The sequence below is a fragment of the Grammomys surdaster genome, unplaced genomic scaffold (genome assembly GCF_004785775.1).
Source record: "Grammomys surdaster isolate TR1022 unplaced genomic scaffold, NIH_TR_1.0 126198, whole genome shotgun sequence".
NCBI lineage: Eukaryota > Metazoa > Chordata > Mammalia > Rodentia > Muridae > Grammomys > Grammomys surdaster.
The window spans coordinates 1973773-1994653 of NW_021621003.1; the positions used below are offsets into that span (position 1 = coordinate 1973773).

The 20881-nt window shown below is 43.5% G+C and overlaps 1 protein-coding gene across 1 annotated transcript in view; it reads right to left on the reverse strand.

Annotated features, from left to right (window-relative positions):
• Nucleotides 1-338: 338 nt before the first annotated feature.
• Nucleotides 339-20881, reverse strand: part of Peli2 (pellino E3 ubiquitin protein ligase family member 2) — a 138792-nt gene continuing 118249 nt past the window's right edge. The window contains exons 3-6 of the mRNA XM_028758624.1: nucleotides 16621-16722; nucleotides 6345-6539; nucleotides 4444-4632; nucleotides 339-1028 (exon numbers count right to left, since the gene is read on the reverse strand). Coding sequence (XP_028614457.1) covers nucleotides 462-1028; nucleotides 4444-4632; nucleotides 6345-6539; nucleotides 16621-16722 — 1053 coding nt within the window. The 3' untranslated portion in view covers nucleotides 339-461. The remainder of the gene's footprint in view (nucleotides 1029-4443; nucleotides 4633-6344; nucleotides 6540-16620; nucleotides 16723-20881) is intronic.

The following is a 20881-nucleotide window of genomic DNA, read 5'->3' on the forward strand; positions in this document are numbered from 1 at the left end:
ATCTCTGGTCAGATTCTAGCTACTGTCAAGTATTCCCAGTCACTGAACATCACAAGATGCGTGACACACCTGTGCCACACAGCTCTGTAGGCTGCGCACTAAGAGACATCTGTTGAGTACATTTCTTCTACATTTGTAAAATCTTACCCAAGTTTACAAAGGGGAAAAATCTGGTTAAAAACTTAAAGTTAAAAATGAAAGCATGGCAGTTGAAATCCAATTATTACACAGGTATTAAAGTTTAATCAGGCAGACCTCAGTGACGATGCTGCTGTTCTGAGCATGCAAAACACATGGTATCTGTCAGTGCCTGCCGTATTTCATCGCCAGCCCTCCCTCTGTCTTCCCAACCCAGTCCTCCGTCCCCTTAACAAAGAGCATTACAAAAAGGTAGAATCTACAGTTAGTGGCAAAATCTTCACAGTAACTTGTTAATGACGTGTAGATGGCTGTCCAGGGTGTCAGTCCACTGGACCTTGGAAAATCAATTTGATGCAGTTCTGTTCACCAACCAGCTGCGTGGCGCAGAACGGACAGGCAGCGTGAAACGCGTGGGTTCCATGGGGCAGTGGAATCTGCGACCAGTACTTGGCAGACTTCTCTGAACAGACGTGGCCGCAGGGGGTGAAGGCGTGGGTTGGGGGTCCCGCATCGACATAAAATCCTGCCTCACAGCCCAGCCAGAGAGGGACGTAGGGGCCCACAGTCCTGCACATGGGACACTCCCTCTCATTGGCTTCTGTGTCGCTCCGATGGCCCCAGCTGTGGTAGCCGTGCACATGGCCGCAGCTCAGGTATGCCCACGGCTGCTTCTCTTCCACTACTTCCTTCCGGTTGATGCTGGGGAAGGCCAGGGTGTTGAGGCCCACGGGACACTGGGGTCGGGCTGCATTGATCTCCTGCCGGAGGGCTTCAATGTGCTTCTGCGTCGGAGCGTGGAAAAGGCCATCTGCGGTTCTCCAGAGAAGAGTGGCCCCACACAGGTCAATGAGGGAGCCGTCTTGCAGGACATTGGTCTCAGTTTCCACCTACAACAGGTTTAATAGATACATCTTTAAAAGCAAAATCCTACAAACTATGGGGGCAAAGGCACCCCAACATTCTTTACTCAGAAAGTAGAAATGCAGAAGACACAGAAGTAACACATCCCACTACTAAGGGCATGGGAATGATCACTCTCCCCAGTCCTCAGGACATGTGAGTGTCCAGGGTGCAAGTGAGCGTAAGGTGCTGAGCTATTTAAGTTGGGTTAATGCAGCGGTTACTTTAAGAGTTCCATAAACATCACACTTTTATTTTTAACACGTATGCTGGTAATATAGCCACAGACCTTATGAGGGATGAAAGCTGTCTTGCCAGTGAAGACCCACGCTCCTCTAGCAGAGCCGATGCCCCAGCAGAGCATCTGACACATCCCAGGCGACCCTTAGCTGCACAGGCCTTGATCTGTCTTTCATCTGTCTGTCCTAAGGTCCAAGGTAGAAGCCTTCATGCACAAGTCTTTGTTTTCCTAGGACGTGTGTGCTGCATGCCCCGTGCTTACACCGGCGATTAACAGCTGACAGGCAGCAGGGTCAGGCATGGTCAGCAGACTTGGCCCCATACTACATGTGCCAGATGCATGCTAAGCCCCAAGGGGAACAAGACTAACAAAACAAACATGCTCTTCAGGAGTGTGAGCAGGACAGGCCTGCCTGGAGCCAGGGGAGGTAAATGAAGCACTGGCCTACTGACCCACTGACCCACAATGGCCGACAGAAGGCTCTAGGGGTTCTCGGCCCCTTCTAGGTGTGTGACCTTGGGGTGGTTACTGGAGCATATTGCCACCCTCTCCCTTTCTTTAGACTATAGAAGGTGGCTGTGATGGATAAACTAAAACAAGTGGATTCTTGGACCGAGGTCTGGTATGCTCTGGTATGCAGTAAACACTGTTACTGTTACTTTGATGGTGACAGGTTAGGATGGATTCTGAAAGGATTCTTCCTGAATGGAGATGTGGAAAAGATGTTTGGAGCCAGGAGGAGGGTGATAAGACCAGCACACCAGAGAGGTGTGATTACCCTAAGTATGGAGTTGACAAGGAGCTCAACTGAACAGGCTGGGAGCTCTGGGTGACGACACAGCACCAGGCAACAGGCCCAGGCTGCATGGCTGTGGGGAGAGGTCTTGGTGCCAAGAGAGAATCAGTGTGTCTTTCGCTAGCTCACATCTAGCTGCATAGTGATGGAGTGGAGGGGTACAGGGCGGTTGGCACAGGTCCTCTCTGTAGACAGAGTTCGGGTACACCACATGCAGTAGAGTGTCTGTGGCACCAGACAAAGCATTAGGGATCTTGACTTGAGGAAGAAACATGTCAGTAATTCTATTTAGATGTAAGACACATTTCTGACAGGCACAAACTTCAAAATTTGTCTGGGCTGGGAAGGCAGTTCAGTTGTTAAAGCACTTGCCCTGCAAGGAGAATCTGTGCTTAGAACCTGTGTGAGAAGGCCATGTGTGGTACTGTGTCCTTGTCATCCCAGACACAGAAGGCTCTCTGGGAATCACTAGCTAGCCATCACTAGCTAGTGGGCAAAGCCCTGTTTAAAAAGGGCAGGTAGTACCTGAGGAACAATACCAGAGGTTGTCCTGTTGTCTCCATGTCACATGTGTGCACACTACCACCCCACCCCCACTTTCGGAGCTGTTTCTTCTTAGCAATCCTGGCAAAAGTCTACCGTACATACTGCTGCCTAAGCAGTATTGCAATTACCAAAGAGGGTAAGAAACCCACCCTGTGGCATGCTCACTGGACAGTCTTGCCAGGTAGGCCTTATTTAATCTTTTTTTTCTTTCCTTGCAGGGGACTGTGTGCAAGTCCTTGCCCGGGATGGGAAATAGTAACGTTCAGTAAGAACATTACTGAGCTGTCTTTCCACACCTTGGTTTATGAGACAGGTCTCAGGATGTAGCCCCATCTGACCCAGAACTCCCAATTTGCTTGCCTCCACCTCCTAAGTACTGTTCAGAGGCAAGGGCAATTGTGCCCAGCTCAGTGTCTGGCTTTTATTCACACAGGTAGCAAGCCCTCAAGTGTGGCCCCGCTCAGGTGAGCATCAAACTCAGCCCTCTGGGGTGCAGCACTGAGTGGAATTAGCCAGATTTGGGATCTCAGTAGTGGCCATCTCCTAACTCCATGACCCAGGGCAATAGTTAACCTTCATGTGCTACTTCTCTTCATAGATAAGGTGAGGGGATTCTGCCCCGTGTAGAGCACTGTGGTGGAGAGCGGGTGAACTGAAGGCTTGGCAAGGAATGCTAATGTAGTGTCTGCACCCGCCGTGTCTTCTTCCGCCACTGTAATGATTAATCACAAGCCAGCTGAGCTAGGGTAGTCTTGTGTAAAATTACCGGATCACCAGAAACATTTTTGTAAGGAAATTGTTTTCATATTCCCTTTCCTATTAATAATTTCTCAAAAAGTATTCAGATAAAACAGAGTTTGCCTGACCTTTCTCAGAAAATACTTTTCATGTGTATTCATTAGAGATGCTGAGAAAAGGCAACTTTACTGTAAGATGCAGGCCCTTCCCTGTCCCTGAATGGTGTGAAACAGAGGGGGTGACTCTCCAGAAGCAAGCCTGGGGTAGGACAGCAAATGGTCCATCAGGCCCCTCCTCCTTTCTCCACCCTGGAAACATCTGGCTGCCTCTTTCATCTCTGCAGGCCACAGAACACTCCCCACCCCAGCCCCACGTGTGTTTGTCTATGGCTGTCTGGAAAATGCCTTCTTTTCAGTAATCTAGAAAGGCATCTGTTCTCTTCCTCTAGCTTCTATGCAACAAAGTGGAAGTGAGTGAGCCTCTTAAGGGCTCGTGCCACGGTTACTTCACTCTCAGAAACCTACACTACTGACAACCAGAAAGGGAAACAGAGGCACCTGCTTCAAGGCTCAGCAGTGACACTTCTAAGAAGAGGTCACCACAGTGATACGGGAATGACATCAAGTAGAATAGCCTACCCTTGTCCGGGGTGAACAGCACCGAGAATGCAATTAATTTCTAACTATGAAACTAAAGGGGTATAGAAATGCCAACTTCATTATTTCTTAGTTTTAGAAAATCCAGATCTTCTAATTTCAACATTTCAATCACTGCCCCACACTGCTCAGGCTGCTTCTGACTTAGGAAAGTATTATGGGGAGAGATGAATTCTGCAATGATAAACATAGTAACACCTGTCTTCTCAAGGTGGTCAAGAGGGAAAAGTAACACACTTGTACACATACGGCCAGCTACGGGGAAAGGACAGCCACCCTCTCCAACTCTCTGGAGCTTATGGGATTGTTTCTGGATCAGAAAGTGGCACATTCCACCCTGCACAAAGGCTCTGAGCTTTATTAGTGTGAAAGTGACAGCCACCATAAAGCATCTGTGCGCATTTCCCAGAGCGGAGCCCACTTACCAGCTTTCCCCTCTGCTGGGCGGACCTGGTCTCTCGCAATGTGTATACATCTCCACAGACAGAGATCTCTCTCCAGACTCCAGGCTGGGATTCCTCAGTGAAGCCTCCTTGCGGGTGCATTACCAGGACACCGTTGGTGGTGAGCCCGTCCATGTGCCCATCAGGATTTTTCCATTTTGCTGCCTTTTCCTGGAGAACAATACCACAGACCAGAAAAAAGCTTGGTAAAGTAACACTGGAAAAAGAAGACTCCAGAGTCTTCTTAAAATATAGGGAAAGCCAGACGGGCATGGTGGTGCCTTTAATCCTAGCACTCATGCGGTAGAAGCAAGTGGTTCTCTAAGTTGGAGGCCAGCCTGGTCTACAGAGTGAGTTCCAGGACAGTCAGGGCTACACAGAGAAACCCTGCATTGAGAAACAAAGTACACAGCAAAGGTAGGAGAGAGGTGAGGGATTTTGATTTCTAGTTACTGCTAATAACTAGAGGATAACGTGCTGGCCTGACACCAGGAGAGCTGCTGAGCTGTCTGAAGCAGAAAGATTCATCTCTGGCCACTCATTCCACTCTCCTCAGGAGTTTAGACATACCTGGCACTTGACCTCCTCACTGAGAGATTCCTCTCCCCTGTCCCCAGCCTTCATTCACTTCCTTTCTTTGGCTTTACTTCTGCCTGCTCTTACCCATGTACCTACAACTGTTTTACATGCACTCACTATCTGGATACAGAATGAAACATAATATTCTAAAAAGTACTCTTTATTAAAGGTTAAAAATTAAAACAAAAAATTAAGCCAATAATTTAGGAGCCAGTGTGTTTCCACAAAACAGCTGTGCCTGTTCCCAAGGCAGACAGTGATGGGTCAGATTGCTCAGGCTGCTGTGCTGCTTTGCTGCCCCTCCTGCTTCCTGGTGACAGAGTTCATGTTTCATCCATGAGGCAGAGCAGGGATGATCAAAGCCCTGCTTAGTACAAACCCATCAGTCGCAGGCTTCCTAATGCCCCATGCCACAGATGTTGGAAAGCTCAGGAGAGGGTGGCACACTCAGAAGCAGACTTCCCTCTCCTCTCTACCCCCAACTGGCTGGTGTGCCAGCAGAGACACGGGGCAAGACAGAGAGAACCCTGTCCAAGATGTCACAGGGCCACTGCATCAACCTGTGCTGGACTAGCCTTCCACAGCCCTTCCTGCCATGTGGGACAATACATCTTCTCATCCTTTAGGTCACAATGGACAACTATTCTCTGCAACAATATTCTGATTCAAGAGGTATTTGTATCAAGATAGGATAGTCACTGAAGCTTTTGGGGTTTGTTTACCAAGATACTCCATGAGGGAAGAGCCTTCTCTTTGTTACAACATACCACATACAGGATGGAGTATAGCAAACATTCACTTTTCAGTGACAACTCTTCACTAACAATTTCCTTTGTGCTCTAAAGGTTAAATGTGGCCACTTATTTTTCCCTTTGAAATAAACCTCTCAAATCCACCATAAATGTGTTATACATAATGCTAACATATACTCCTTTGAAATAATTACTGCTGCATACATTATAACTGACACAGCGAATACAACAACAATAACCAAGGAATGTACAGATTTTCTTTTTACCAAGGCAGCATCTCACTATGCAGTACAGGCTGGCCTTGAACTTATAATCCTCCTGCTTCTCTCTTCTGAGGGCTGGGTGCATGTGGCCAGGCTTCTAATTATCTTTAGGTTTTTACCACTGTCTTCTCAGGCTATTCTGAAAACTAGAATTTCAAAAAACAAAAAAACAAAACAACAAAACAACCCAATCTAACTACAGCCTCCATACAAAGCAAGCTCCCCCCAAATTAACTAACTATCAGTAGTGGGTGTGAGCCTGAAACCAGAATATAGTCATAGTACTTACTCCAAGAAATATATTTTTGGAGGAATCAAATCCTGCTGCGAATATGCGTGCTGTGTATGGCTCGTTCCTGTCACACACGATCCTGCAGGCAAACCTTGAGATGGTGCTCTGTGTGATCTGGGCATCGTCGTTCTGACCGCCAGAAACCGTGTCTGTGACCACGAAGTCGATGGGGCTTTCTGTTGACCTGCCCACCTGAAGAAACCAAATATTCTCACACATGAAAAGCATCAGGCTCCATGTTGCTCTCACAGAACAGAGGCCCAGAACCCTGTCAACCTCATTATCTTTGCTTAATCAATTGCATGCCCTTCCTTGTTATCAACGAGAGAAATTACAGTCAATAACAACCGGATCTTTTTAAATGAGATCTACACGCCCCCCCACCTCGCCCCACATGTTCCATGTGTATGTGTGCAGACCAACATGCAAATAGAGGCCAGAAGACAACCTTAGCTGTCATCTTCAAAGATCCCGTCTACCTCCTGAGACAGACTCTCACTGCCTGCTGTTCACCAGTTAGGCATGGCAGTCTGGTCAGTCAGCTACAGTAAGCCTCCTGTTTCTGCCTCCTTGGCACTGAGATTATAAGCAAACATCACTACCCTTGGTAATTTTTGTGGGCTCTGGGACTTGAACCTAGGTCCTCATGCTTGAGAGGCAAGCAGTTTACCAATTGAGCTATCTCCTCAGCCTGAGATGAGTACATACAAAAGCACAGTATGCTATAGACTAGATTCCTTGATCTTATTCATTTTGTTTTCTGCAACTTTATGTGTGTTAGTCTACCAATTTTAAATATCCTGAGAAAGCTCAATTTTCTATTCTTGGAGAATGATGTTGGATTTTCTATCTCAGATCCACTTGGAAATATTGTTTTTACAGCAAATCATTCTTTGTTTTCTATTTTTGGAGGAATGAAACCTTTAAAGAAACAAAGGAACTCTTTGCTTGCTGGACTCCCTGAGTAGGAGTCCGTGACTCACACACAGCACTGAGTAAACAAAGCCCTTACCCTGAGACAGAGGACAAGCTGGCTGCCATCGCTTAGTCAATCTAAGAACAGGGGACAGGGGCTTACCCTAGTCAGTACAAAGCTCCAAATATGAGTGAAAGAAAAATTTAAAAAGTTATTCTTAGCACTTCATGTATGGATTAAAAAGAAGCCTCTCTGTGGAAGTCTAAAAGCTGCTACCAATATTACACTGTCTTCCTTTCCTTGGAAAGATGTCAAAGATGCCAAGAGATTGTATTTCACTAAAATCTTAGCATTCTAACAGCCTTTCCTGTTCAGCAGATTCCACTAAACCAGGTTCTGCTTTCCCCTGTGAACCAGAAGACACATTTGCTTATGAAAATCCTCAGGATGGGACATTAAACATTTATGTACTGATGCTCCCTATGTGTTTGCCTGGAGGCACTGAAAAACATGGCCTTCAATCAAAACCATTTACATGGAGATGAAGAAGTCCTCACTAAATATGCCACTAATGCTTCTGCCTGAAAACAGAGACTGGTTCAGAAGCTGCAAGTGGGAGGAACACATGGGCCCTGACACACATGCACATAAGGCCATGGAAATCAATTTCCAAGTTGTTTTTAATGCTGATCGTGAATTCTATCTGAAAGATAAGGAATGTAAAATACATGTTTTTTTTTTAAAAAAAGAAAATTCAAATGGATAACGTAAAAAGAAGAGATCTTCTATCATCTAGCTCCGCATGCTTCCGGGAGTGTCACTAGGTTCCTTTGTAAATTTCTCCTGTATGTTCCCTGCATTGATTGTCCCAGTAAAGACAACAGACGTCTGTTTTCTCTTGTTTTTAAATGGCCCATAATTCCTTGTTCTAATGACATGTGCCTGGGATAAATGAGGTTACTGGTTTCACTGAAATTCATCAACTTAAGCAGACATATACTGCTTAGTGGTATGCATTTCAGGTTTAGAAAACGTACAACTTGCTTAATAAAATTTTACATTAGAGATGCCATAAAACCATTCCATCCAATTCATCCTTCTAAAGTTGTGTAACCTTCCCTCTGCTGGGCTTGTTTTCAAGACGAGTGTGTAACTTAGCTCTCCTGACCAACAAAGCCGTGAGTCTTCTTGCTGTTGTTGTCGTTAAACTTGAAACTACTTACTAACAGATTTAACAATAAGTTTTATACGTGCACAGTTCAAAATAAAAAAGTCCAGAAGCACAGAATGAAAGCATGGCTCCTCTCCATTTGAGAATGTAATATTTCACATTTGTTACCTGGGAATTTTATGCGCGTCTCGTGTGTATGACTTCATCCACTCCTTATGCACCACACCAGCCCCTCCTGGATTCCTCTCCATAGCCCCATCCCAAATCCCAACTGCCTGTCTTTTTTTCCCCTTAGACTGAAGTCCAGTTACTAATGCCCACATGTGCACTAGTGCAGGGCACGGTCGACCTATCGGGGTCACCATCCTCAAAGAAAACCGACCCTTCCCTCCCCAGCAGCCAGTGCTGTCAAACTGTTCCTCAGTGAGGGTGAGCGCCCTGTGAGCTCCTCTCACACCCACCAAGAACAACTGACTAGTTTGACCTTGTAGGGCAAGCTCTACGTTTCCTTTCTTTTTTTTAAGTTTTACTTTTAAAAAGAAAAGGTCAACAAATGTTTCAAATATTTAATAAATACAGAAACACAAAAAGGAGAAAATACATTTTCTTCAAACTCAGCATCAGACCTCTCCCTGAACTTTTATTCTAGAATATGTCTAGGGGTGAGAAGCCCTGCACTTTTCCTGGCCTTGTCACAAAACCCGAAGCCTGGGTCCTAACATCCATCAGTCTTAGAGAAGAGAGGCAGGACTTCACACACTGTGTCCTAATGTCTATCACAGTCTTAGAGAAGACAGGCAGGACTTTATACACTGTGTGTCCTAATATCCACCAGTCTTGGAGAAGTGGGACTTTACACATTCATTTGTAAGCTAAAAGTCACTGCACTTCTAAAATGCCACACACTGCTCTTAGACGGGTGGGCAAGAGATGTGCAACTGAGGCCTACTTCCCAGTCCCACCCCTTCACGTCCACAGCCATTACTTCCCTCCAGGAGTGTAACATTGTGACTTTCCCCAAGTCACTAAATTCATGTCCCATGATTCAACTGAAATTGACTTCAAAGACCTGAAATTCTATTTCAACCGAAACATTCTGCTAGGATCAGTTATTTTAAGCCCTGCTCTTATCTGGCTGGCCATATTACAATTTATCACCTCACCTCCGATTGCACCTTATCTCTGGGGTACTAGTATGATTTTCTCCTTTAAGACACAAGCCTCATATTGCTTTTGCCAGCAAAGAAATTTCAGCTACTTTCTTACTGAAAGCCTGGTTGGTGTGGGAAACCTGCTGTCCGTCTTTTCTTCTGTTGGATCAGTTCCCCCTTCTCTTACAGACTGTTGTGTAGACAAGCTCAGAAGCCTCTGAATTTCATCTGACAGTTGAGTGGTACCCAAGCCAAGATGCCTCTGAATTCATGTGCTATTCATAGAATGCTGGCAGGCACTCAGAGAACGGCTGGAGTGAGAGCTTTGCTCACCATCCTTGAAGTTTTACAGATAATCAAAGTGTATTTGTTGATGAGGCTCAAGAAGACAGGACTGAAGTGGCACAGGGGCCTCTCTCATTTCTCCTCTCCCTCCCTCTATACATTTATTTTCTCACTTTTTTCCCATGTGACACAGAAGAATCATGGCTTTTTCTATCTAGGAGCCCTCTCTTAGAGGTACCTTAGATGCCAAGGGAGTCCTTTCCCACGGCTCTGCTCCGATTGTCTCCCCTGAATCTGCACTCACTCCTTTGTTTTGGGTCATGCACTCATCAAACACACACCCTGGAGGACCTTGAGCTGAGATTAAAGGCACAGATCTATTCTGGTTTTAGTTAAAGATTCTAGCCTATCACTGATCACCTTTAAAAAAAAATGAATATTAGAAAAATGACCCTTGGCTTAGACCATCTGAACTATGCTGAACTGCTATAAAAGTTTCCATGGCTTGGAACCTTCTCCCACCACCAAGCAGCCTGCTGCCAGCACAGTGGGCACAGACCCCTACTGGATGTAATACGCCTTGGAAAACCATATCCACCTGATCAACTTCCCTCTCAGCCCAGGCCAGCTGTCTTCCTGGCTCTCTCACTTCTGAGAGTCAGTACACTGCTAACCCCAGGCTGCAAGCCTGAACACACCTGACCCTGGTATTTATCCTGCAAATACTTTCAGCTTCTCCCCCTCTTTCCTCTCCCATCGAATCGACTTCACTAGCTCCAAGCTCTGACTGTGCTGGGAGCTCCCAGTCAGCAGATCCACTCTACCGTACGTCTAGTGAGCATCTCTGGTGTGACTTGCTCTCAACAAAAACTGAGAGCCTGCAGCCTCTCTCTGGATGGCGATGGCTGCCATACAATTTGTTCAGTCTAAAAACCAAACCCAAGATCTGTCCTTGGTCTTCCCGTGGTCCCTCTGTACAACCTTGTCAGTGTAGCCTTGGAACATACTTAAGTACTTCCATTTTCCCTTCTTGGCTCCAGTTAGTATATACAGGGACTCTAGTTTGTTCATCTAGCTCAAAGCACATACTTCTGATGGTCTTAGGAATCCTCAACCATAAATTAATGCTTGTTGATACTTTATAATTGAGTGGTTTGCTACTGAGTGGTGTCTCAAGGTCATGGGAAATCTGTTTTTCTATGGTCAAGACCCAGAGGTTGAGTACCGCTGATCTAGTTCCTTCTTCGCAGGCAACAGCATCTTACACTTCCCACCTGTTTCTCTCCCTTCACTTCCTTCCTACTTGCCTCTGTACCTGTATTGGAGCTCTGGCAACTCTAGGTTTGACCTGGAATGTCTGCTGATGGCTGGGTGGTCTATCTACCTTCTTGGACTTGTTTGATTAAATGCAGCGCCGCAGACAGAAGTGGACTCTTGATTCCAAGTAAACTGATTCACATCCCTAGCTCTTTGTCCTCTGTAACTAGGTGAGTATCTGACATAGCAGACACTCTATATCTATACCAAGGTAAGATATAAAAAGTGATGGAAGGATTCTAATGGTGTACCAGCTTTGTGAGCAGACACATGTACAATCAAAGGACAATTTTCAAGAGTAATAAGTTTAAAACGCAGGTATTACTAAACCAATACCAATGCTAATTAAATGCTACCGTCTACAACTGTAGTAAAGCACCTAAGCCGAGTCTCCTAGTCTCATAGGCAGGGCACACTTGGGCCTGTGTCTCCTCTGAGCGACAGTGTAAGTCTCCTCTGGCTCATTCAAATTTGTTTTACTTTCTTTTTGAGAGCTTCTTTTGCTTTCTTCATTTATTCTAACCCTAGGAAACAACTACTAACATCTTGCTTGCTTCTATGAGTTTAGATTCTACCATCCCTAAATCCCTAAATCCCTAAATCCCTAAATCCACACCTAGCCCCAACTGTTCATGCTGACACTCCCCAACACACATGCAACCCTGACATCAAGCTAACAGGGATGGTTGAAGAACACAGCCTATGCTGAAGCCCATCCTTAGGATACTGATTGCTGCTGTACTGTTTGCCAGTGATAGACTCTGAACATACAAGCTTGTTAAAAGGAGGAAAAGCTGGGCATGGTGTTATATATGCCTTATCCCAGCACCCAGATGGCAGACAGAAGTGGATCTCTGTGAGTTCATGTCCTGCCTGGTGAACACAATGAGACCCTGTTCAAGCAAACAAACCAAAACAAAACAGAACTCCTAACATGACTGTGTTCAGTAGACAGTAAGTGGTAGATAATACAGGGCTGGAGAAATAGCAGTTGCAAGCATTTGCTGTTCTTCCAGAGGACTTAAATTTGGTTCCTGGCACCCGCATAAGACAGCTCACAACCTTCTGTAACTCCAGGTCCAGATCTAAGCTGTCTCCTGGCCTCTGCAGCCACCTGCATACAAATGGTATGGACTCTCACACAGAGACACATTAAAAACAAACAGATCATTTCAGGAAAACTCACAAGTGTGCTGTTTTCTTAAGTAACTTAGTCTTGCTGGGCAGTGGTGGCGCACACCTTTAATCCCAGCACTTGGGAGGCAGAGGCAGGCGGATTTCTGAGTTCGAGGCCAGCCTGGTCTACAGAGTGAGTTCTAGGACAGTCAGAGCTATACAGAGAAACTCTGTCTTGAAAAACAAAAACAAAAACAAAAAAAAAAAAAAGAAGAAGAAGAAAGAAACTTTGTCTTGTTTGTCTTGCTTCTCTCTGTAAGACACAGCACTGGGGCTGTGTGGCAAACAAAGACCTGAAGGTTACTTCTGTAACTGTTATCTCTGACCTCAGTTTAAGATGCTCTTCACTTCAAAAAAATCTAGAGTTTTCAGGTTCAAAATTTAGAGGCTATAAAAAAATTAGCATTTTCCTTTTCCTATCTATGTATGCAAAGGTATGAGTACATGTTTGTGTGTGTGCACACAGAGGCCAGAAGCCAATGCCATGTCTTTCCCTGTGACTTGCACTATTATTTACCCTTGGTTTTCTTTGCGTGTGGATGCACTCGTGTTTGTGAGTGCATGTACACGTGTGAGCATGTGTGTATGTGGGGCAGAGGGGTGATGAGTGAGGGGCGTGCTTGTTAGGTATTGTGTGGAGGTCAGTGGACAACTTGCCTGAGTTGGTTCTCTCTAACCTTGTAGCTTCTGGGAATTAAACTCGGGTCATGAGGCTGGATGGCAAATGCCTTTAGCAACTGGGCCTACTGCTGATTCTCTTTACCTTATCTGGAGGATCTCTTGCTGATTCTGAAGCCCTAGCAACCTAGCAAAACCAGCTGGCCAGGGAGCTCTTGGATCTGCCCAAATTTCTTACATAATAAAATAAAGACGTCAAGATGGCGCTTCCACCCTCTGTGATGGCCTCTGAGGAGATGGGGTCAAGTACTAGTGACAAGCACTGTGGTGCTTCAAGGTGAGTCCACACTGCACCTTTGGCATTGCCATATATTGGCAGGTGAAAAACTATCGATTTTAATAGATCTTGAATCTTTTTACTACTATAACAAAATGAAGCACTCAGAAGTTAGTTGATAAAAGAAATCCAACTGCATCTTTAATTCATTCTGAGAAGGGCAAGGCACAAAAAAGACCGTACTGGTCCTCAAAGGATGCTGCATGGCTGTAAGGAATTACTCAAGCTTCTCCTTAAAGGAACACGCCATTTCATGCTCTGGCACCTGCCTGACCACTTCACGTGGGATAAACAGCAAGCTGTTGATTTAAGGTTGGGAAAGTACCAGCGGCCACTGTCAAACAGTCACGACCCTCTTAGTTATGATTGAGAATGCTTCCAGCCCACTTTCAGTAAGAAGGCTTTGCAACTGAAAATGTGCACTTTCACCAAGCATTAAACATCATTATAAAGTTTCATAACAATACTGACAGGAAGTACGTGCCCGTCCTTGGCATAACAAGAGCCATTTAGGCGGTGCATGGAACAGCAGAGAGTGGAGATGCTGTTAATACCGTGTATAAATAACAGAGACCTTGCTTCTGAGTTTGAACTGGCATCTGAACAACTAAGCCTGTATTTATGGTTATGTCTGTTATTTAGTACGCAGCTGTCGAGAACTGTTTAGCTTCATGTGGTCTGCAAATCCGCACACCACCTCCTACTCCTTCCTTCACAAAACTAGCTGCCTGGTAAATGTTTTGTTTAGCCTTTTAGAGACTTTTAGTGTACTTAAGAATTGTTTCAGTCATTCAATAACACCAATTTTAACAATACAATATTTAATATTAATGTAACATTTAGCATTATTGCCGGTATTTAATACCATGATTTAATTGTTTGACACTTTACAGTAAGCAGTCCTAACTAACTCTAAAACTAGCAGTAGGACTCACTATATACAGTGGCCTTGCTATTCGCTCCATCAATCTGTGTTGAGCTCTGAGTCTGTATCAGAGCTTTTCCTTGCTCAGCACGATGGCCTTGCAGGGCTCTAGTACACTGCTGGACCTGAACTTCTGGCATGGGTCCCAACTGGTTATTTCTTAAGCCATGCTTTGAGCAAGAACTGTGTACACTGTCATGTTGCACACAGGAAAGGATATCCCTGGAATAAGTTTGTGGGAAGAGAAAATCTCTCCCTTGGGAAGGTTAGAGTTGAGTCCGAGTGTGTGAACAGTAGAGTTTTGTCACAGCCATTTGCAAATCTGAGCCCCTCTGAGGTTAGTCAGTTTATAAAACATAGTAGCTTTACCTATCTCTTCCATACTTTTGACAACTCTTTGGATTACTTTTCTAATCAAGCAAGAGACAAGTAATGTTCCTCTATTAATTAAAATTACATATCCTCTTTTTTTTTTGTAAGTAAGGTACAGTGTATTTTCTTATTTTAAAGAGCTATTTAATGTCCTTTAAAATGAATAGCTGCTATAGTCTTTGATGGTATGTCAATTTGAGTATATGTAGCTTTATAGTTGTTTTTAGGAATATCTTATCTTTTAGGACCTCAACTACTTGTGACATGAATTGAAATATTTCTCCCATTTGTCATTTGCCGTTTATTATATTTTGGCTATTAAGAAACTTACCTAAAATACAAAGCTTATTCATAATTTATTTGATGTTTTGTGGGGATGTTTCAGGATTAGGAAGTTTTAACTTGAGTAATTTCTACAGTAATTACTTAATTTAAAAAAATCTGACCACTTAAGCATTTGGAATTTTATAGTGTTTGTTTGCAAGGCAGTTTTCTTCTTCAGCTATTTACCGCAATTTTGGTCTTAACTTTAATCAGATAGCTCATAAAGACAAATATTTCTGCAAAAATCTGAGAACAGCTTAGAGAAAGGAGACACTTCTGATAGAGCTGGTCCTTCTTTTTAGTCAGAAGTGTTGAAGCTCATGTGTGCTCTGGGGCTTTCTGGTCTACACATCCTACTTATGCTGAAGTTTGTAGTTACCTTCAGGTTTTCATTAGGAAATATAACTGTGAACCAAGAAGCTTTGTGGTTAAGTCATGTTCCATATTCCTTAATCATTTATGTATAAACTCGTGGCAGAGTGGCTGGGCCAGTGGATCTGTTGGTTTATGTCCCTGGTGCTGCTGTGACCTTGCCCTGTGCAGACACTGCCCTGACTCTGCTGTCCAGAAGCCACTTCCTAACAAGGTGTTTGGTGCTGCACTTCCAATTAACAGTAAGGAGTACTCTGCCACGAGCCCACCTGTGCTTAGTGATTTTAATACACCTACTGGCTATGTATGGTGGTTCTCTTTCTGACAACTGTCCCTGTTTTGCTCGTGCTGCTTTGTAAAGTCTGGGGAAATGGTTGCGGGATGGAGACCAACCTCTGGATTTGCTGTCTTGAGGCCCCACTTTAGCTTTCACATGTCTGACTTTCATAAGGAGCTACACTGTGAAAACAAAGCCTGCTAACCCACCTTCCCACACTTCCCTCCCTGTGCAGATGTGCAGGTCTCGCCTCCGAGGCTCGCCTTTGTGTCTGTCTGAATCCAAGTTAAAGCTTTCCGTTGGTTCTTAAGTACTGAATCTCAGATGCATCTTCTAACCTCTTCCTTTTCAGCTTCATTGGTGTTTTTCCTTTCTTTCCTTCTGCTTTTGTTTGTTTTACTTCTAGACTCTGTAATAGGCCATCACCTCTTCCTACACCCATCCTATATCGTAAGGTCAAAGAGCTTTTTGAGATAAGCATTTAGTAAACTATCAGTCTTTATCTTCTTAAAATTTAATTATTATGAAAGCACTTACACTTCATGTTTGCTCGAAGACTGTAAGACACTGACTACACCACATGCGTTTCTCCATACACTGTTCCAATTACTTCTGGAAGCCTCCACTATTGTTACGTCTTCCTTGAGTTGTGCCATTCAAAAAGCTCTTCTACTATGTTTGTTTTAAAAGTGGCATTACATTTTTTGTCTATTGTTAATGCCCATTTTTATTACATTAAAATAATGAGGCCATGAATCTGAAGGTGAGCAGGGATGGGGGGGGTGTAGGAGGGAGAAATGCTGTAACTAAAATACAATCTCAAAAACAAACAAGCAAGCAATCAAAACTACCTCAACATATGGCCTTATAACTTCCTTTTTCCTCTTTAGAACAGGAGCAATTTTTACATTACTCTCATCTCTCTTTCCCCGGGGCACGACTGAACGGCGGCGCTGTGGCAGATGTTCTGGTTAAATGTCAAAACACCAAGTTAACAGAAATGGGATGGTTTCCATTAAAAAGACTTGTTACCTGAAACATGTCCGTATCTTTATCATGTGTGTACTCCACCACGACAGTCTGGTTCCGTGACAGAGTGTAGGATATGCTGTGCTGACCTTTGCAGCTGATGGCCTAATCGTGAGAGGGAAGAAAAGAAAAACTCATTTAAATCTCATCTTAGCAACTGGCCTCGCTTCTGTTACAGTTCAGCCACTTCTTCACCAGGAAAACCCAGCATGAGCCAGCATCTTCCCGGGAGGAGCCAGCATCATCCCGGGAGTCAGAGCCTGTCCCCATACTCCACTCTAAAAGGTTTAGTTTCAGGAAACTTTGTCATATACTCCAGACAGGTGTAAAAAAATCAGTTAGTTGATTTGCAACACTTGATTTAATTATATTGTCAGAAAAATATACACAGCCTCCTTATTCCCAAACTTAAGTGATAGAACTTTTAGACCAACTATGGTGATTTCTTTAAATTTTTAAAATTTCTTTCACACAATGGATAAATTAATGAGAATCTGTCACACTGCTTCATCTGTGTTAGAGAGATAATTATAAGCACAGTAAAAAAGGCACTGAAAACACTATTAATATTCTGCAAGGATGCCTAAGTGACAACACAAAGTTCCAACTCACAGTTGTGTCTACACTGGGTTCTGCGTCTCAGTTACATCTTGTATAAGCAATGCTGCACTCACACATTTTGTATCTTAAAAAGTACGGTAACAGGATGTGGTGGTACTTTACAGAAATCCTAGTGCTTGAAAGATGGAGGTAGGAATGTTGGGAGTTTGAGGTCAGTCTGGGCAACAAAGCCAGAGCAAGAAGCTATTTCTAAAATACAAACAACTTATTTGTAGTTTTCCCTGTTTTATTTTTATTTTTTTAAACAAACAAGCCGATCCTCTTTCTCAAGTGATCTACTAGGAACAGTAAGACAAGATACTGCTCATGGTTTTCCATAACAATGTTTGAATATGTCTTAAGTTGTAGTCAAATGCTTTTAATATTTCTAAATTAGTAAGGGAATTGATTTCAATGATACTCCAAACTGTTTCAATTACATTTCCTCTAGTACTTTAATATATCTTCATTTCTATTCTTTATTAAGCATAATAAATAAAACTTTAATAACCTCCTCTATTAAACATTTATTGAAGGAAGGCACTGTCTGAAGAGCACAAAACCCTTCTGAAGTAGCTGAACATATACAGCATGCCCACACAAGACTGAGCATCTCTGTTTGACCAACTGCTCAGAGCAGTAAGCAGCAGAGAATCCGAGGCACAATAAACCTGGTGACCCTTCCAGAGAGTTAATAATATCTAATGAGGAGCTCTGTGACTGACCTTTTACTTTACAATACTTTATTAAGATACTGTAATTACTATAGGCAACAGAGCTCTTTAATATGGCCTAAAATCTCAAAACCACTTCTTACTTAACACTACCGAGAATAGTCTTCCAACCATTCACTGGATGAGTCAGATAAATTCTATCTTAACGCAAACATATTCTATTTAAGTTAAATCAAAGTTGCTTTATTAGTTTGGAAGATCAGGGACTAGACAAGGCTGCCCACTCTCCCCCTACCTATTCAATATAGTACTGGAAGTCCTAGCCAGAACAATTAGACAACAAAAAGAAGTCAAAGGGATACAAATAGGAAAGGAAGAAGTCAAAATATCACTATTTGCAGATGATATGATAGTATACTTAAGTGACCCCAAAACTTCCACCAGAGAACTCCTAAACCTGATAAACAACTTCAGCAAAGTGGCTGGTTATAAAATCAACTCAAACAAATCAGTAGCCTTCCTCTACATGAAAGATAAACAGACTGAAAAAGAAATTAGGGAAATGACACCCTTCACAATAGTCACAAATAATATAAAATACCTTGGTGTGAATCTAACCAAGCAAGTGAAAGACCTGTATGACAACAATTTCAAGTCCCTGAAGAAAGAAATCAAAGAAGATCTCAGAAGATGGAAAGATCTCCCATGCTCATGGATTGGCAGGATATAAAAATGGCCATCTTGCTAAAAGCAATCTACAGATTCAATGCAATTCTCATTAAAATCCCAACTTAATTCTTCACAGAGTTAGAAAAGGAAATTCTCAAATTCATATGGAATAACAAAAAACCCAGGATAGCGAAAACTAGTCTCAACAATAAAAGAACTTCTGGAGGAATCACCATCCCTGACCTCAAGCTGTACTACAGAGCAATAGTGATAAAAACTACCTGGTATTGGTACAAAGACAGGCAGGAAGATCAATGGAATAGAATTGAAGACCCAGAAATGAACCCACACACCTATGGTCACTTGATCTTTGACAAAGGAGCTAAAACTGTCCAGTGGAAAAAGGACAGCATTTTCAATAAATGGTGCTGGTTCAACTGGAGCACAACATGTAGAAGAATGAAAATTGATCCATTCTTATCTCCTTGTACAAAGCTCAAGTCTAAGTGGATAAAGGACCTCCACATAAAACCAGATACACTGAAACTAATAGAAGAGAAGGTGGGGAAGAGCCTCGAATACTTGGGCACAGGGTAAAAGTTCCTGAACAGAACACCAATGGCATATGCTCTAAGATCAAGAATTGACAAATGGGACTTCATAAAATAGCAAAGTTTCTGTAAGGCAAAGGACACTGTCAATAGGGCAAAACAACAACCAACAAATTTGGAAAAGATCTTTACCAATCATACATCCGATAGAGGGCTAATATCCAATATATACAAAGAATTCAAGAAATTAGACTCCAGACAACCAAATAACCCTATTAAAAAATGGAGTATAGAGCTTAACAAAGAATTCTCAACTGAGGAGACTCGAATGGCCGAGAAGCACCTAAAGAAATGTTCAGCATCCTTAGTCGTCAGGGAAATGCAAATCAAAACAACCCTGAGATTCCATCTCATACCAGTCAGAATGGCTAAGATCAAAAACTCAGGTGATAGTAGATGCTGGCGAGGGTGTGGAGAAAGAGGAACACTCCTCCATTGTTGGTGGGACTGCAAGATGGTGCAACCACTTTGGAAAACAGTCTGGCAGTTCCTCAGTAAATTGGACATAGCATTACCTGAGGATCCAGCTATACCACTCCTAGGCATTTACCCTGAAGATGCTCGAACATATAACAAGGACATATGCTCAACTATGTTCATAGCAGCCTTATTTATAATAGCCAGGAGCTGGAAAGAACCCAGATGTCCTTCAACTGAGGAATGGATTCAAAAAATGTGGTATATTTACACAATGGAGTATTACTCAGCTATTAAAAACAATGAATTTGAGAGGTTCCTAGGTAAATGGATGGAACTAGAAATTATCATCCTGAGTGAGGTAAGCCAATCACAAAAGAACACACATGGTATTCACTCACTGATTATTGGATATTAGCCCAGAACCTTGAAATGCCCAAGATGCAACTCACAGGCCACATGAAGCTCATGAAGAAGGAAGACCAAGTGGGGGTGATTCGGTCCTTCTTAGAAGGAGCAACAAAATACTCAAGGGAGCAAATATGGAGACAAAGTGAGGGACAGAAACTGAAGGAGGGGCTGTCTGAAGACCATTCCACCTGAGTATCCATCCCTTGTGCAGTCGCCAAAGGTAGATGTTGATGTGGAAGTCAGGAAGTGCATGCTGATAAGAGCCTGATATAGATGTCTCCTCAGAGGTCTCCAAGAGTCTGACATATTCAGAGGCAGATGCTCACAGCTAGCCATTGAACTGATCATGTGGTTCCCAATGGAGGAGTTAGAGTGAGGACTGAAGGAGCTGAAAGGGTTTGTGGCACCATGAGGAGAGCAACAATACCAACCAACCAGAGCTCCCAGGGTCTAAACCACCAGCCTGGGAGCACTTAGGGAGGGATCCAGCACTTCAGTTGAATATGTAAGAGTGGAGGGCCCTGCTGGGCAGAGGTGGGAGAAGAGATCCTTGGCCTCATGAAGGCTGGACGCCCCAGGGGGTGGGAATTTTGAGGGTGGGGAGGTGGGAGTGGGGGGGTAGGTAGGGGTTACATCTGCAGAGAAGAAGGAGGAGGGTTGAGGGGATAGGGAGTTCCTGGGTGGGTGGGGGATGGGGTAAGGGGACAACATATGAAATGTAAATAAAACATCCAATAAAAAGAAAAAAAAGAAAAAAAAAGAAAAAAAGAAAAAAAAAACAAGAAGTTACCAAGACTCTGCATAAGCTCCAAGAAGACAACCAGTGCTGAGTCGGCTCACAGGACACTGCCAGCACCTCACAGCAGTCACCTCACAGGACAC